At 38.4% G+C, this 13,840-nt stretch overlaps 1 protein-coding gene across 1 annotated transcript; it reads left to right on the forward strand.

The window, feature by feature from the left end:
- The first annotated feature begins 1,079 nt into the window (after positions 1 to 1,079).
- On the forward strand, positions 1,080 to 9,300 carry LOC127987220 (SLAM family member 9-like). The gene is made up of 7 exons (XM_052589495.1): positions 1,080 to 1,307; positions 1,751 to 2,393; positions 2,889 to 3,212; positions 3,317 to 3,616; positions 3,697 to 3,810; positions 7,647 to 7,702; positions 8,177 to 9,300. The coding sequence occupies exons 2-7, from the start codon at positions 2,345 to 2,347 to the stop codon at positions 8,225 to 8,227; spliced, it is 894 nt and encodes a 297-aa protein (XP_052445455.1). The 5' UTR covers positions 1,080 to 1,307; positions 1,751 to 2,344; the 3' UTR covers positions 8,228 to 9,300.
- Positions 9,301 to 13,840: the final 4,540 nt, after the last annotated feature.

Consider the following 13,840-nt stretch of genomic DNA (forward strand, 5'->3'; position numbering starts at 1 on the left):
CTCCGCTACCTGGGGTACATTGGGACCTTCAGCCAGTAGCCAGTGTTGGGCGAGGCGTGAGAGGTCAGTAACTTGTGCACGGGCCGGCCACCGTGGGTTGTAGGACAAGTCGTGGAAGAGTTGGGTGGCGCTAAAGGGCAACAGTCCAACCCGCCCCAAGATTTCCTTCTTCAGCACTTCATATGAATGGCTCTGCTCAGGGGTAAGCATAAAGTATGCCTGTTGCGCTTCTCTCGTCAGCACGGCGCCATGATCCGTGCCCACTCATCCCTGGGTCACGCCTCTGGGCGGCGATCGTCTCGAACATTTGGAGGAATGTCTCGACGTCATCATGCACCATCATCTTGGGGATGAGATGGGTAGCCTGGGCTCGGGGGTCAGGTAGCGGAGATCGCGGGGTGGTGGCTATGCAGAGGGTGGCCAGCTCGCTTTCCGATTTCTCCTTGTCGGGAGGCCATGTGCTCCATGATCTGTTGCTGGCGAATGCTCACCTCGGTGAGGTGCTTGAGCAGATCTTCCATCTTTGGGGGAGGAGCGCCACCTGGGGAAACAGGAAGGGGACTTGAGCCAGACAATCAGCAAAAAAAAAAAAAAACGTCCATAGCAAGCAAAGTGGGGTGACAATGAATGTGGTGGGATACTGGACGGTAACTTCTTCAGTGTAATACCTGCATTCTCCACCAGTGTGACGGGGTGAAGAAGCACATGACACGAGGATCAAGGTGAGTTCCCTGAAAGGTGGATTTTATTAACCAATGTGAGGGTAAAGTAGCCAACGTGAGGGGTTTCCGGTGCTCTGGCTCGGCCTTCTCTCTCCTTTTTTGCTGTGTGGGTCCGTGTAGTCTGTGAATGTCGTGGGCTGGCGGTCATACACTGCTATCGGGAGGAAATAACAGAAATAAGTTAGCCGAGTCTTTGGAGACATCTCTCACCTCTATGTCCGTTGGTGCTGCTTACAAAGCTAGGCTTTGATGGGCTGCAGGTGTAACTGCTCAGCCCGTAACGAGCAGGTGCAGTATTATTTGAATCTTAGGGCATTAATCATCTATTGAATAAGACTGGATCTCTGAACATCATGAACACCAGAACCACAGATTCTGGAGATAATAAACATGCTTTTATTTTACTAAGTAACAAAGTGAAAGTCGGGTAAAAATGGAGGAGCAGGAGCCATATAGAGACCAGAGCTGTGTTTCATCATGAGATAAGTTGATTGTAGAGACCTTTCATTTCATCAGATTTTACAATGTAGCCAAATTAGACTTTCGATGGTTTTGGGAAATGTAGCCCAGAAGCTCAGACTTGAGGTGAGTCCTTGCTGTGATTTTGTTTTAGCTGCTTTTCTCATTTATCTACCAGATGGAGCCATTTGTCAGTTTAAAAGTAGAAAGAAGTAACTATCAGTCAAGGTTTCCAAAAAAATGATTGTGAGTCAATATAATGACCATCTGTCTTTATCATTAACTATCTGGACACTATAGAGCGAAGATGTGTCTGTGCTACATTTGACAACATATTCAGAACATCACTGTGTGTGTGTGTATTTGACATGGTTTCTTAGTGCAGCTTCCCATATGAATACAGCATTCTTTTTTTTTCAACAAAAAAAAATATTCATTGTTTTCATTTCTTTCTTTTTTATCTTTTTTTTTCCTTTTTTTTATATTAGCATACTACACTTGTAATATGTGTTATATATTATTGTGTTGCTATAGTTTTTCTCCTTCACAGTTTCTTATTGTTTCTGCAGATTAAAGTGTCTTCAAAAGCAGCTCATAAAGGCAGCACAGGAAGAAGCCCTTCACCTAAAAAACTAAACACATACTCTACGTGCCCATACAAGCTGTTTGTCCATCCAACAGATCAACCACATTTCTAAAGAAACAACCACAGCTTTCAGTTTGACTCACAAGATAACTTTAGAAACTGAAGCTCTATTTTAGCTGTGTACTTTTTCCATACACTTTGAATTGAGACGTGAATAAATACACATCCGTTTTAAAATCACTTGTTAGGCTTGATTTTACTCCACCATAAAATGTAGTTCATCCAATAATATTCTTAGTTTATAGTAAATAAGTAACATATTCAGGCAATTACCTTTTAAAACTGTCAATGTTAAATGATAGAAAAAAATGTTAGCAGTTAACAATCAAAATGTTAATAAGGATATGTAACTATGTATAACTTGTGCACAGATCATGTGCGTCTGCATTCGAGGGTTGTCCAGTTCTTTTGGGGGAGGATTCACAGCAAGAACAACAGATCTTGTTGGGGTTATTTTAATCAGTTTGACGGTTATCTGCAGAGATTTTAGTTTAGGGTTTTCACAGAGCAACTAAAAATGATCCAGATGCTTATTTTTTTCTGTTTGAGCTGCTGTCATCTGATCGGTAAGTTACAAGAGCATTTTCATACTGCCATTTATTTCCCTTTCAGAGTAATAAGGGATTTCTGTTCAAATTGTGATTTCTTTCTTGTTGTTTTAAAAATCTTAATTTCAAAGATTACAAATGCAGATCCTTACCAGCAATGTTTTTCTTTTCTTTATACATACTTTTGCAGTAATAGTTAACCAAAGAAAATTAAATAAATACATCTATTTTTTTAATATTTATAATATCCTGGATATTTCAACTTGTGGAGCAAAATAACTGTGTGAATGTAGCTTGAAAGTAGCATTCTACTTTCACACATTTATTTTACTCTACAAATCATAAAAAATGCATTACAGATCAAATTTGATCTAGACGTGTGTGTTAATATGTCACCATTTGTTTTATGTTGCTCTCTGCTGCTGTTATTCATTTCACATTCAAATGTTACAAACTGATTTCTTGCTTTGTAACCTAACAGTTAACAAATCTGCTCTTTGTTTATTTCTTCAGGTGTGTTTGGTTCTGAGACAAATGAAACACAGTCAGTGATGGAGGGTGATTCTGTCACTCTACACACTGATGTTACTGAAATACATGAAAAAGATACAATAATGTGGAAGTTTGGAGCAGAAAAGTCTCTGATAGCTCAAATAAAAAGCACCTCTGAAATCTTCCCCACATTCCCTGATGGGAGATTCAGAAACAGACTGAATCTGGACAGACAGACTGGATCTCTGACCATCACAAACATCACAACTCAACACGCTGGACTCTATGAAGTAGAGACCATTCTAGCAAAAGTTTCATCAAAAACTTTCAGTGTTTCTGTCTTTGGTGAGTAGAGATCATTTTCTCTCCATCACATATATTATTTTATTAAATATTTAAATATTTTGTGTAATTTATTCATAATTAACATTACATTATCTTGTTTTCAGCTCGTCTTCCTGTTCCTGTCATCAGCAGTAACTCTTCACAATGTTCATCCTCATCTTCATCATCACAGCAGAATTGTTCATTGTTGTGTTCAGTGGTGAATGTGGGTCATGTGACTCTCTCCTGGTACAAAGGAAACAGTTTATTGTCCAGCATCAGTGTGTCTGATCTCAGCATCAGTCTCTCTCTACCTCTGGAGGTGGAATATCAGGAGAAAAACAGCTACAGCTGTGTGATCAACAATCCCACCACAAACCAGACCACACATCTGGACATCAGCAAACTCTGTCACACATGTTCAGGTATGGACATAGTGATATGTGTGTTTATTGTTTATATTAATGTTTCTCTTCATCATGTGCTGTTCCTTCATTTACTCCAGGAGTTTCAGTTTCTCTGATAGTGCTGATATCTTCGGCTGCTGGATCTCTGTTGATTGTAGCTGCACTTGGGATCTTTTGCTTCTTCAGGAAAAACAGCAAAACTAATCAAGAAGGCAAGTGTTAACCAATACATTTTAACCAATAAATAATACTTTGAAAAATTAAGTATTTGAGTCAGTTTATAGCTCCAATTATTATTAATTTTGATAATTTCTGTAGTTAAAGCTTAAAAATCTAGATCAAACTATAAAATGTAGATACAACTATACAATAAGGGAATATTAAAAAAGACACATAATAAAATTAAAAATAAAGTTAAATAAAGCAGCGTGAGGCAAAAGGCAGATAGAGTGCAAATCAATGAAGTGAACAACAGTGCAGATAAAAAGTTTTTTAGTGCAAAAACAAAAGCTTATTAAGTCTGATTAAAGTGACATAGGGCTCAAGAGCAGTTATTTTATTTAACTGACTAATGCGGTAGTGGAATGATGTCAGTTCCATGGAGAATGAGGTAGTGAGCAGACCAATGCTGCACAAAGTGACTGGTGCATGTTATCATATATTAGTGGGGGGGGGGGGTCTGGGGGGGGGGGGGGTCATAGTTCAGTGGTGCCTGTTCGGGAGAGAGTTCAGCTTCCTGACAGCCTGACGGATGAAGCTGTCCTTCAGTCTGCTGGTCCTGGTCTGAAGACTCTGCAGTGTCCTCCCTGATGGCAGCAGACTGAAGAAGCTGTGTGACGGGTGGGTGGGATCACCTGCAATGCAGAGGGATTTACGAGTGAGACGGGTTCCGTAAATGTGCTGGAGGGAGGGGAGAGAGACACCAATGATCTTCTCAGCTTCTCTCACTATGCGTTGCAGTCTTTCGGCAGTATGCGTTGCAGGCGCCATACCACACAGTGATGCAGCTCGACAGGATGCTCTCAATGGTCCCTCTGTAGAAGGTGTACATGATGGGGGTGGGGCTCTGGCTCTCCTCAGTTTGCGTAGGAAGTAGAGACACTGCTGTGATATCTTGGCCAGTGCTGCTGTGTTTTCAGTTCAGGAGAGGTCCTCTGTGATGTGCACACCCGGGAACTTGGTGCTGTTCACTCTCTCCACAGTCGCAACGTTGATGGTTGGAGGAACGAGTATGTGCTTTCCTGAAGTCAACAACAATCTCCTTCGTCTTCTCCACGTTCAGAGAGAGATTGTTGTCACTGCACCACTTGGCCATGCGGCTCACCTCACTCGTGTAGTTTGTCTCATCTTTGTTGCTAATGAGACCCACCACAGTTGTGTCATCCACAAACTTAATAAAGAGGTTGGAGTTGAATGATGGTGTGCAGTCATGGGTCAGCAGAGTAAAGAGGAGGGGGCTCAGCACACATCCTTTGGGAACTTGATGTGGTGCATGACTAGCCGTTCAAAGCACTTGATGAGGATGGGGCAAGTGCAACAGGACGGTAGTCATTGAAGCAGGATGGAGATGGCCTCTTCGGAACTGGAATGATGTTTGTAGTTTTGAAGCATGTGGGAACAACAGCCTGACTCAGTGAGATGTTGAGTTCTGCTGCACAGTCTCTCAGTGCACGCCCAGGGATGTTGTCAGGGCCTGGAGCTTTGCGTGCATTGATCCTGCTGAAGGATCTCCTCACGCTGTCTGAGGTCAGCGTCATCACCTGGTCGCCGGGATAGGGTGGAGTCCTCTGTGCAATGGTGCTGTTTTGTTGCTCAAAGCGAGCGAAGGTGGCGTTCACCTCGTTCAGCAGAGTGATGTTGTCATCACAGGTCCCTGGTGGGGGCTTGTAGTCCGTAATGGTCTGTATACCCTGCCACAGGTTCCTAGTGTCTCTGCTGTCACTGAATTTATGGTTTTTGAACTGGTTTGGCGACTTTAATGAGTGGTCTGTATGCAGGCATTAGCATAACAGTGATGTGGTCTGAGGCTCCGAGGTGGGGGAGGGGGAGGGCTTTGTAAGCTCCTCTCTGTGTGGTGTAAACAATGTACAAAATGTTTTTGATCTTCAATGATCTTCAAAAATTGTTATTGAGCTTCAATGATGTTAAAATTTTACCATTAACAGAAACATTCTGTGTTGGTTAGGTTTATAAATTATGTGTAAAGATTGTCAATCTAAATTTAATGATAAGCATTTTATTTGTGTGTGTGTATGTTTATATAGTATGTGTGTGTGTGTCTGTGTATGCGAACACTTATAGCATCAAATTAAATTTGCTAATGTTGTTCACAGCTTTTCAAGGTCCTGTTTTTCGTGCTTTTTTGAATCTTTGATTGTGTTTACAGTGTGCAATATAACTTATGTTCATGTTTCGCTTGCAAGAAAACAGTATTTTTCACACAATTCACCTATCTGTATACCGCTGTTTTCACGGTCATAAAAATGGGCTGATAACTTCCCTGTTCTATAAAGTCCCTCCTTCAGAAATACATGACAAGTTCTGATTGGGCCAGCTAGTTCCTGTGTTGTGATTCAACAGCAGCTGAGCGCACGCTGCCCTCCTGGAAATGCGATTGGGCTAGTTTTGAGAAGCAAGTGGGCAGGAGCATGTGCTGGAGATGTACTTATAATCACAGGAGCATTTTTACTAACGAGATGCGCATGAAAATCGATTATGCGATCGCCTGATTTAATGCATAATCAGCCAAGGGCCGCATATTTATGCGGGGGTCGCATTTTTTCAAATACCTTTAAAACATCATTTGTATATTTGTATGTATATTTTATTTGTATTAATTTTTACAGAAGTTATAGAATATTCCTTTTGTAAAGCTAGAGAACTTGTTTGACTCATGAGTTTGAGCCATGAGTTAATTAAGGTCTGAAATAAAACATAATGAGAACTTAAATATTATGTGATTTAGTATGCTTGCTTATCATAGGAAGTCATAAGAAATGACTCTTTACAGTAAGGTAGTAAGTAGCCTAGTGAGAACAGGGTGTTTGGGGGGGGGGGGGGGTCACCTTTTTTTCTTTTTTTCATCAAACTGCAGTTTTTGCAAGTTCCCGCAATTTCATCGCATAAGATTGCAAAAATATCCCGTATATTGCATCGCATTTTTTAAGAAAACCTGCCCCAAAATCAAGGATTTTTGCCCGCAACAATCACAAAAATAATCCGCGTTTTTTCACAGCCATAACATCTAGTTAACAAAGCTAAACAGCGTTGCCCTTTGTGTAGTAAGTTACAGAAACTGTTAAACGCACTGACATAAATAATAAAATACTTACCGGTTGTGGTCCATAAACAACGCCTTCTCCAGACAAAGAGGGAACTGCTCCATCTTTCAAGAATAATATTTTTGCGAATCCGGCATTAAACTGATTGAGATTGAGGAAGTTATCCTCAGCAAGCTGTCCTCAGCAAAATGTGCTGCACATAGGTTTACATGTCTATTATAATTTTCGGGAACTGAGTTAAACATAAATGGTAACCATTAATCTCCAAGTACAGCTTCCCTGGGAAGCCCAAACAAAAATGATTGGACTCCGAGATGAAAATAACAGCGTTTCGACAACACGGCGACAAACACAAACACAGCTGTTCCTTCTTCTCCGTCGGAGCGCAACAAGACCACGCCCCCCTTTTTGTGAATTCATGTGGGCGGAGGTTAGTTAAAAAACTGTTTTAGTGACATCATTACTGCAGGAACTAGAGGCATGTAGTCCAAATGGGTCATTTTTTGTAGGCGAATTCTGTTGAATAAAATATCTCGTTTGGCATTGAACTATGAGCTTCAGAATTTTACAGGTATTATTTATACTCTAACAACAACATTACACACTAACTAAAGTTTAAAACATGGGATCACGAAGAAGGGGACTTTTGACATTTAATAAATCGTGTACAATAATGCTTTAACTTTGACAGTCTTAATAATTAAAATTATGCTGTAAAGTAACAGACTGAGTTTGTTGTTTTAACACATCTTGTATTGTTCACACAGATGAGACTCGTGAAGAACAGATCACTTATGCTGAACCCACGTTCTACAAAAGAAATGTAAGATTATTTATATCTCTCTGTATCATTTCAGCACATCAGATGCAGATCTGTTTGTGTTTGTATTTTGTCTGTATAATGACTGTCACATTCATCACACACAACAAAATTTCAGAAATATTTATAAAGGCCATAAGAACATTGAAACATTGACAAATATCCCATAATACTCACAACATCCACTGCACCATATAACAGAGACATAAAGGGTATGTCTTGCTCATATTTCAATTGCTTAACATGAGGCTCTGATGTTATATTTACTTAAGTCAGTTTTTGACACCACTGCTTTTCCTTCTACAATAGTGTAAAGACATGCAAGGCCACTTGATTTCAAGCTTTGAATTTTAAATGAAACCTATAAAGGCAGATTCAGAATAAATTGTGTGCTGTTCACATTGCATTATAGGGATGTTCAGAATGAACTTTCAACATGTTATTTAAAAATTTGTTATGCATTGTTTTTTTTTACAGAAAATTCAACAGGAGGATCACGTGGAGTATGGAACAATTACCATGAGATGACCCAACTTTAACCTTTTCTAAATACCAGGTTCAGTCAAGGGTTAATCATAGGACTTGAGGGGTTTGATGTGTTTAAAGATGGAATAATTAAATGGTTTTCTAAGAATGATCTATATTGTGTTGCCCATATTAAAACGTTTTTAATGTTTGACTTAAAAATACAAACACAGATGCCTCATCAAAGTGTTGTATATTTTATAATTTATCTACCTCTGTATATAAATGTGGGTTGATTTGGTGAGTAGATAAACAGCTTCTGAATTAGCATCTACTGCTGGACGTTTGTGGTTGATTTCGTCGGTTCTCAAATCAGACGCGTCCGACAGAAACGGTTCTCGGTTCAGTGTACTGATGACGAGATGTGCATGAAAATTGCATTAGATTTTTTTGCACAGCCCTAGCATCTAGTTCACAAAGCTAAACAGCGTGGCCCTTTGTGTAATAAGTTACAGAAACTGTTAAATGCACCAACTTAAATAATAAAATACACTTACTGGTTGTGGTCCATAAACAACACCTTCTCCAGACAAAGAGGGAACTGCTCCATCTTTCAAGAATAATCTTTGTGCAAATCCGGCTTTAAACTGATTGAGACTGAGGAAGCTCGCTGTCCGCAGCAAAAGATGCTGCACATAGTTTTACATGTGCATTATAATTTTCCGGAACCGAGTTAAACATAAATTGTAACCGTTGATCTCTAAGTACAGCGTCCCTGGGAAGCCCAAACAAAGGTGATTTGACTCGGAGATGAAAATAACAGCATTTCAACGACATAGTGCAAACACAACTCTTCCTCTTCTCCGTCGGAGCACAACAAGACCACAACCCCATTTTTGTGTATTCATTTGGGCGGAGGTTAGTCAAAAAACTGTTTTAGTGACGTCATTACTGCAAGAACTAGAGGGATGTAGTCCAAATGGGTCATTTTTTGTAGGCGAATTCTGTTAAATAAAATATCTCGTTTGGCATTGAACTATGAGCTTCAGAATTTTACAGGTATTATTTATACTCTAACAACAACATTACACACTAACTAAAGTTTAAAACATGGGATCACGAAGAACGGGACCTTTACGTAATTTTTGGAATTGGAGACGTGAATCGTTTCAAACGATTCAGTTTGATTTGGTGAACTAGTTCAATTGGTTCACTAAGAAGAACCGGTTAAATCAAACGATTCGTTCGCGAATCGGGCATCACTACATATTTGACCTAAAGTTGGGTTGAAATAACCCAGCATTTTTTAGAGAACAACTGTTCTTGAAAGAACACATCCTTAACACCCAGTATTGTACATAGACTACATTTATTCTTAAGATGACTGAGGCACTCACGTCTGTGATCTGATTAAAGACAAAAAAAAGCCCAGAAAATTCAGATGAATTCAAATCCTAGTGGTGCCATCTAGTGTCTAAAATAAGATTGTGTGTGTGTGTCATTTCTATCTAGTGATATTTTTCTACAAACACACCAACAAAACACAATTACATGTTAGAAATAATACTGTACAAACAGCCAGCTGAATGAGCTTCATATTTCAACTGAAAGAGACACAGATGAAGAGGAAAAACAGATTACAAAATAATGTGAAATAGGAAGCTTTACATTGAATGCGCTACAGACAAAAAAAGGCAGAACGTTATACTTTACACCAAAAAATACTACATCGATATATAATAAAAAACAAATATTGTTTTCTCAGTAAACATTTGTGGAAAACAAATAGTTTTTTTTTCAGTAAACATTTGTGAAATGTATTAAAAACACCCTTAAGATGCTTAATTTTAGTAAAAAAATTTAAATAAAAGTATTCAGCAGCCAGTAAGTTTTGAAACAAAACATAAAAATGCTGCTTCCATCTTCAGTAGTTATTAACCCTATAAAGCCTGTATCATGATTAATGCATACTAAGGCATCATAATATCAAAGAAATTCTTAAGTCCTTTAAAAAATTTACAATGATAGCTATATCAGAGACTTGGCTTGATGACAAAGTGGATGACGTTGGTCTTGAGGGATATGACTTGTACCAGTAGGAACAACAAAAAAGGGCGGAGGAGTTGCTTTGTATATAGATAAATCATTAAGAAGTACAATTTTAAAAAATGTTTCATACAGCATAAACAATGTTCCGGATTGTGTAACAGTGGAAATTGAAGTAGAACTCTTCAGAAACATGATTATTAGCTGTGTGTACAGTCCACCTGGAACCAGTTCATCAATATTTAATAAAAAAAAATGGCAGATTTGCTTAACAACATGACTACTGACAAAGTACAAATTGTGTCTGGAGACTTCTACATCGATATACTTAATCAACGTGTCGTCAAAGGTACTTCTGAGCTTATAAATATAATGTATAGCCATATTTTATGTCCACTCATTGACAAGCCAAGCAGAATTACAACAGAAACAGCAACACTAATAGATCATATTTTTACCAATAGATTTGAGGAGTTGTTGGGGGCCTAATTACTTGGGATGTTAGTGATCATTTGCCAGTGTTTGCAATATTTCCACATTTTTTAGAAGAGTAAACAAGTCTCAGACCATTAATAAATTCATAAAAGGCTGCATGGCAAAAAATATTGAAGATTTCAAAAAGGAGCTTAGTAACCAAAACTGGTGCGATGTTTTTGCAGAAAGTGGTGCAAAAGTGGTATATGATACTTTCCTGTATAGATTCACAGAGCTGTATAATATCAATTGTCCCGTGAAGAAGATTCAAAACCAAGGAAATAAATCAGCAAACAAGCCATGGATAACTAAAGGCATTGAAAATGCATGCAAAAAGAAGAATACACTGTATGCGAAATTAAAAAAAAAAAAAAAAAAAAAACAGCACTATTGAGTCGGAAGAAAAATACAAAAAATATAAAAATGAATTAATAAGTATTATTAGAAATAGTAAAACGCAATATTTGTACACCCTCTTAGAACAACAAAGGCAAAATATACAAGGAACTTGGAAAGAACTAATATATATATATATATATATATTAGGGGTGTAACGGTTCACAAAATTCACGGTTCGGTTCGATACGATACACTGATGTCACGGTTCGGTTCGGTTCGGTACGTTTTAGATACAGCAAAATGTAAAAACATCTCAACTTTTCAGAATGCCGCAAGCGCACCGCGGGTCATGTGACAAGAACCAACCAATCAGCTTCATCCTTTCCCGTAACAACGTTGAGAGCTCAGCCAAGATGAAGGAACAGCTGATCATAGTTGTATATGGATTGCAATTTTGAAATAAATTCAGTAGCAGAGCTACTGCAAGCGATTTTTAGAGCTGCAAATCCATTTATCCTTCGCTGAAATTTCCGCGTCTCATGGAGAGAGCACGTCATTGTTGCTTAGCAAAGACAGACGCCTCATGAGCGCTTCTGCCCTAGCGCTTTGGAAAGGAGGAGAAAGACGCGCTTAGCGTTTTCCATGCGTTTTTAGGCACGATATGTGAACGGCCCCTAAGGCGCTCGCTCACTCAGCACGCGCTGAAGGCTCGTTGCAAAATGTCTAATGCATTTAACAGACCAGAAATATAAGATCCTAAAATAACCAACAGGTCTGGTGTTTGGGTTGGATTCCCTGTAAGCTATAGTTTCTAAATGCTGCAGGGATAGTTTGCTGCGTGCATGTGTCTCCTTTTTTTCGTCTTTTCCCAGATAGTACTGACGCATATATCCCAGATATTCCCGCTGGTGTTTTTTTTTTTTTTTTTTTGTATTCCCGCTGGTGTACCCTGTCATGTTGCAGATGCGACATACCGTTGTTTTTTTATCCACCACTCTCTTGCCATCACCATTATAGCTTAAAGGGAATCCAAAGTGCACCCAAACACCAGACCTGTTGGTTATTGGAGGATCTTCTCATTTCTAGTCTGTTAAACGCATTGGCTATTTTGCAACGAGCCTTCAGCGCGTACTGAGTGAGCGAGCGCCTGCTGAGTAGCCTAACATAAACATATAAGATGGTGTTTTTTTCTTCTTCGGGAGTGTCAGGGGCGTTGCCTGTTACGTTGTTTGGGTTATTGGGCTACCTTGTTGAACGCATATCATTATATTTCTTTCTCTCTCTTTTTTTTTTTTTTTCAAATATAATTAATTACTCCAACGAACCGTTCGGTATACATAATGCGTACCGCGTACCGAACCGAAAGCGTCGTACCGAACGGTTCAATACGAATACGCGTATCGTTACACCCCTAATATATATATATATATATATATATATATATATATATTTATATATATATATATATATATATATATATATATATATAAAACAAGTTATTTAAAAAAATGAAAATGAATTCCTCATTAGAAATCCAAAGAAGATTGCAAACGAATTCAATGACTATTTTGTTAATGTTGGTTTAAATCTGGCAAAAGGTATTACTGACTCAAAAAGTAAAAACAAAGAGTTGTGAATATATCAGTAGGAAGATTTCCTCCATCTATGTGTCTGACATTACCAATAATGAAATACTGGACATTGTGAATGGTTTTAAAAATAAAAGGTCAACAGATTGGACAGGTACTGATATGAAATCAGTTAAAAATATAATCCATTTAATATTAGAACTTCTGATCCATATCTTCAATTTGTCCTTTAAATCTGGCGTGTTTCCAGATCAGATGAAAATTTATTCCAATTTATAAGAGTGGTGACAGTCATTTATACTCAAATTATAGACCAATTTCATTATCCCAATTCTCAAAAATATTGGAAAAACTTTTTCTGAAGAGGCTTGATAGTTTCATAGAAAAATGCATGATATTGAGTGACAATCAGTATGGATTCAGGAGCGGGCGATCAACTTCAATGGCAGTTATTAAATTAGTTGATTATATAGCAACTTCAGTAGACAAAAAGTATTTTACTTTGGGCATTTTGTCGACCTCAAAAAAGCCTTCGATACCATAGATCATAAATTGTTAATGAATAAACTAGAGCAGTATGGTATAGGGGCCGTGCTTACTCATGGTTAGAAAGCTATCTTGACAATAGATACCAGTATGTACACTTTAATGATCATCAATCAGAAATGTGTAAATTAACTTGTGGGGTTCCCCAGGGTTTGATGATTGGTCCCAAGTAGTTTATTTTATATATTAATGACATCTATCCAATTTGTTAAAATGTGTTTTATTTGCAGATGACACAACACAGTATGTATCTGGGGATAATCTTCACCATCTAATTACTGATGTGACCAGAGAACTATCCAGAATCAAGCAATGGTTTGATCGAAATAAACTCTTTAATCCAATCTAAAATCTTTTAATCCAAGTAAAACCAAATATATTATATACAGTAATCGACAAATTAAGACTAACACGAGCTTGAGCTAAAAGATTCATGATGTGGTACTAGAAAGGGTGAATGAAAACAAATTTCTTGGAATAATATTAGATACTTCGCCTGCTCGAGGGCACCGCGGATTCACCACAGCGGCGAGGGATCTTCAGCAGCGCGTCCCTCCTTCTCCCGGGCTTCGGCACCACTGTAACGATATGTCCTTCCTATTCATTGGGAAGAAGGAGGCGGGAACCGGCGCACAATCAAAAACAAAATCTTAATATTCAAAATAAACACAAAACAGCGCGT

This window comes from Carassius gibelio, chromosome B22 (genome assembly GCF_023724105.1).
Source record: "Carassius gibelio isolate Cgi1373 ecotype wild population from Czech Republic chromosome B22, carGib1.2-hapl.c, whole genome shotgun sequence".
Classification (NCBI taxonomy): domain Eukaryota; kingdom Metazoa; phylum Chordata; class Actinopteri; order Cypriniformes; family Cyprinidae; genus Carassius; species Carassius gibelio.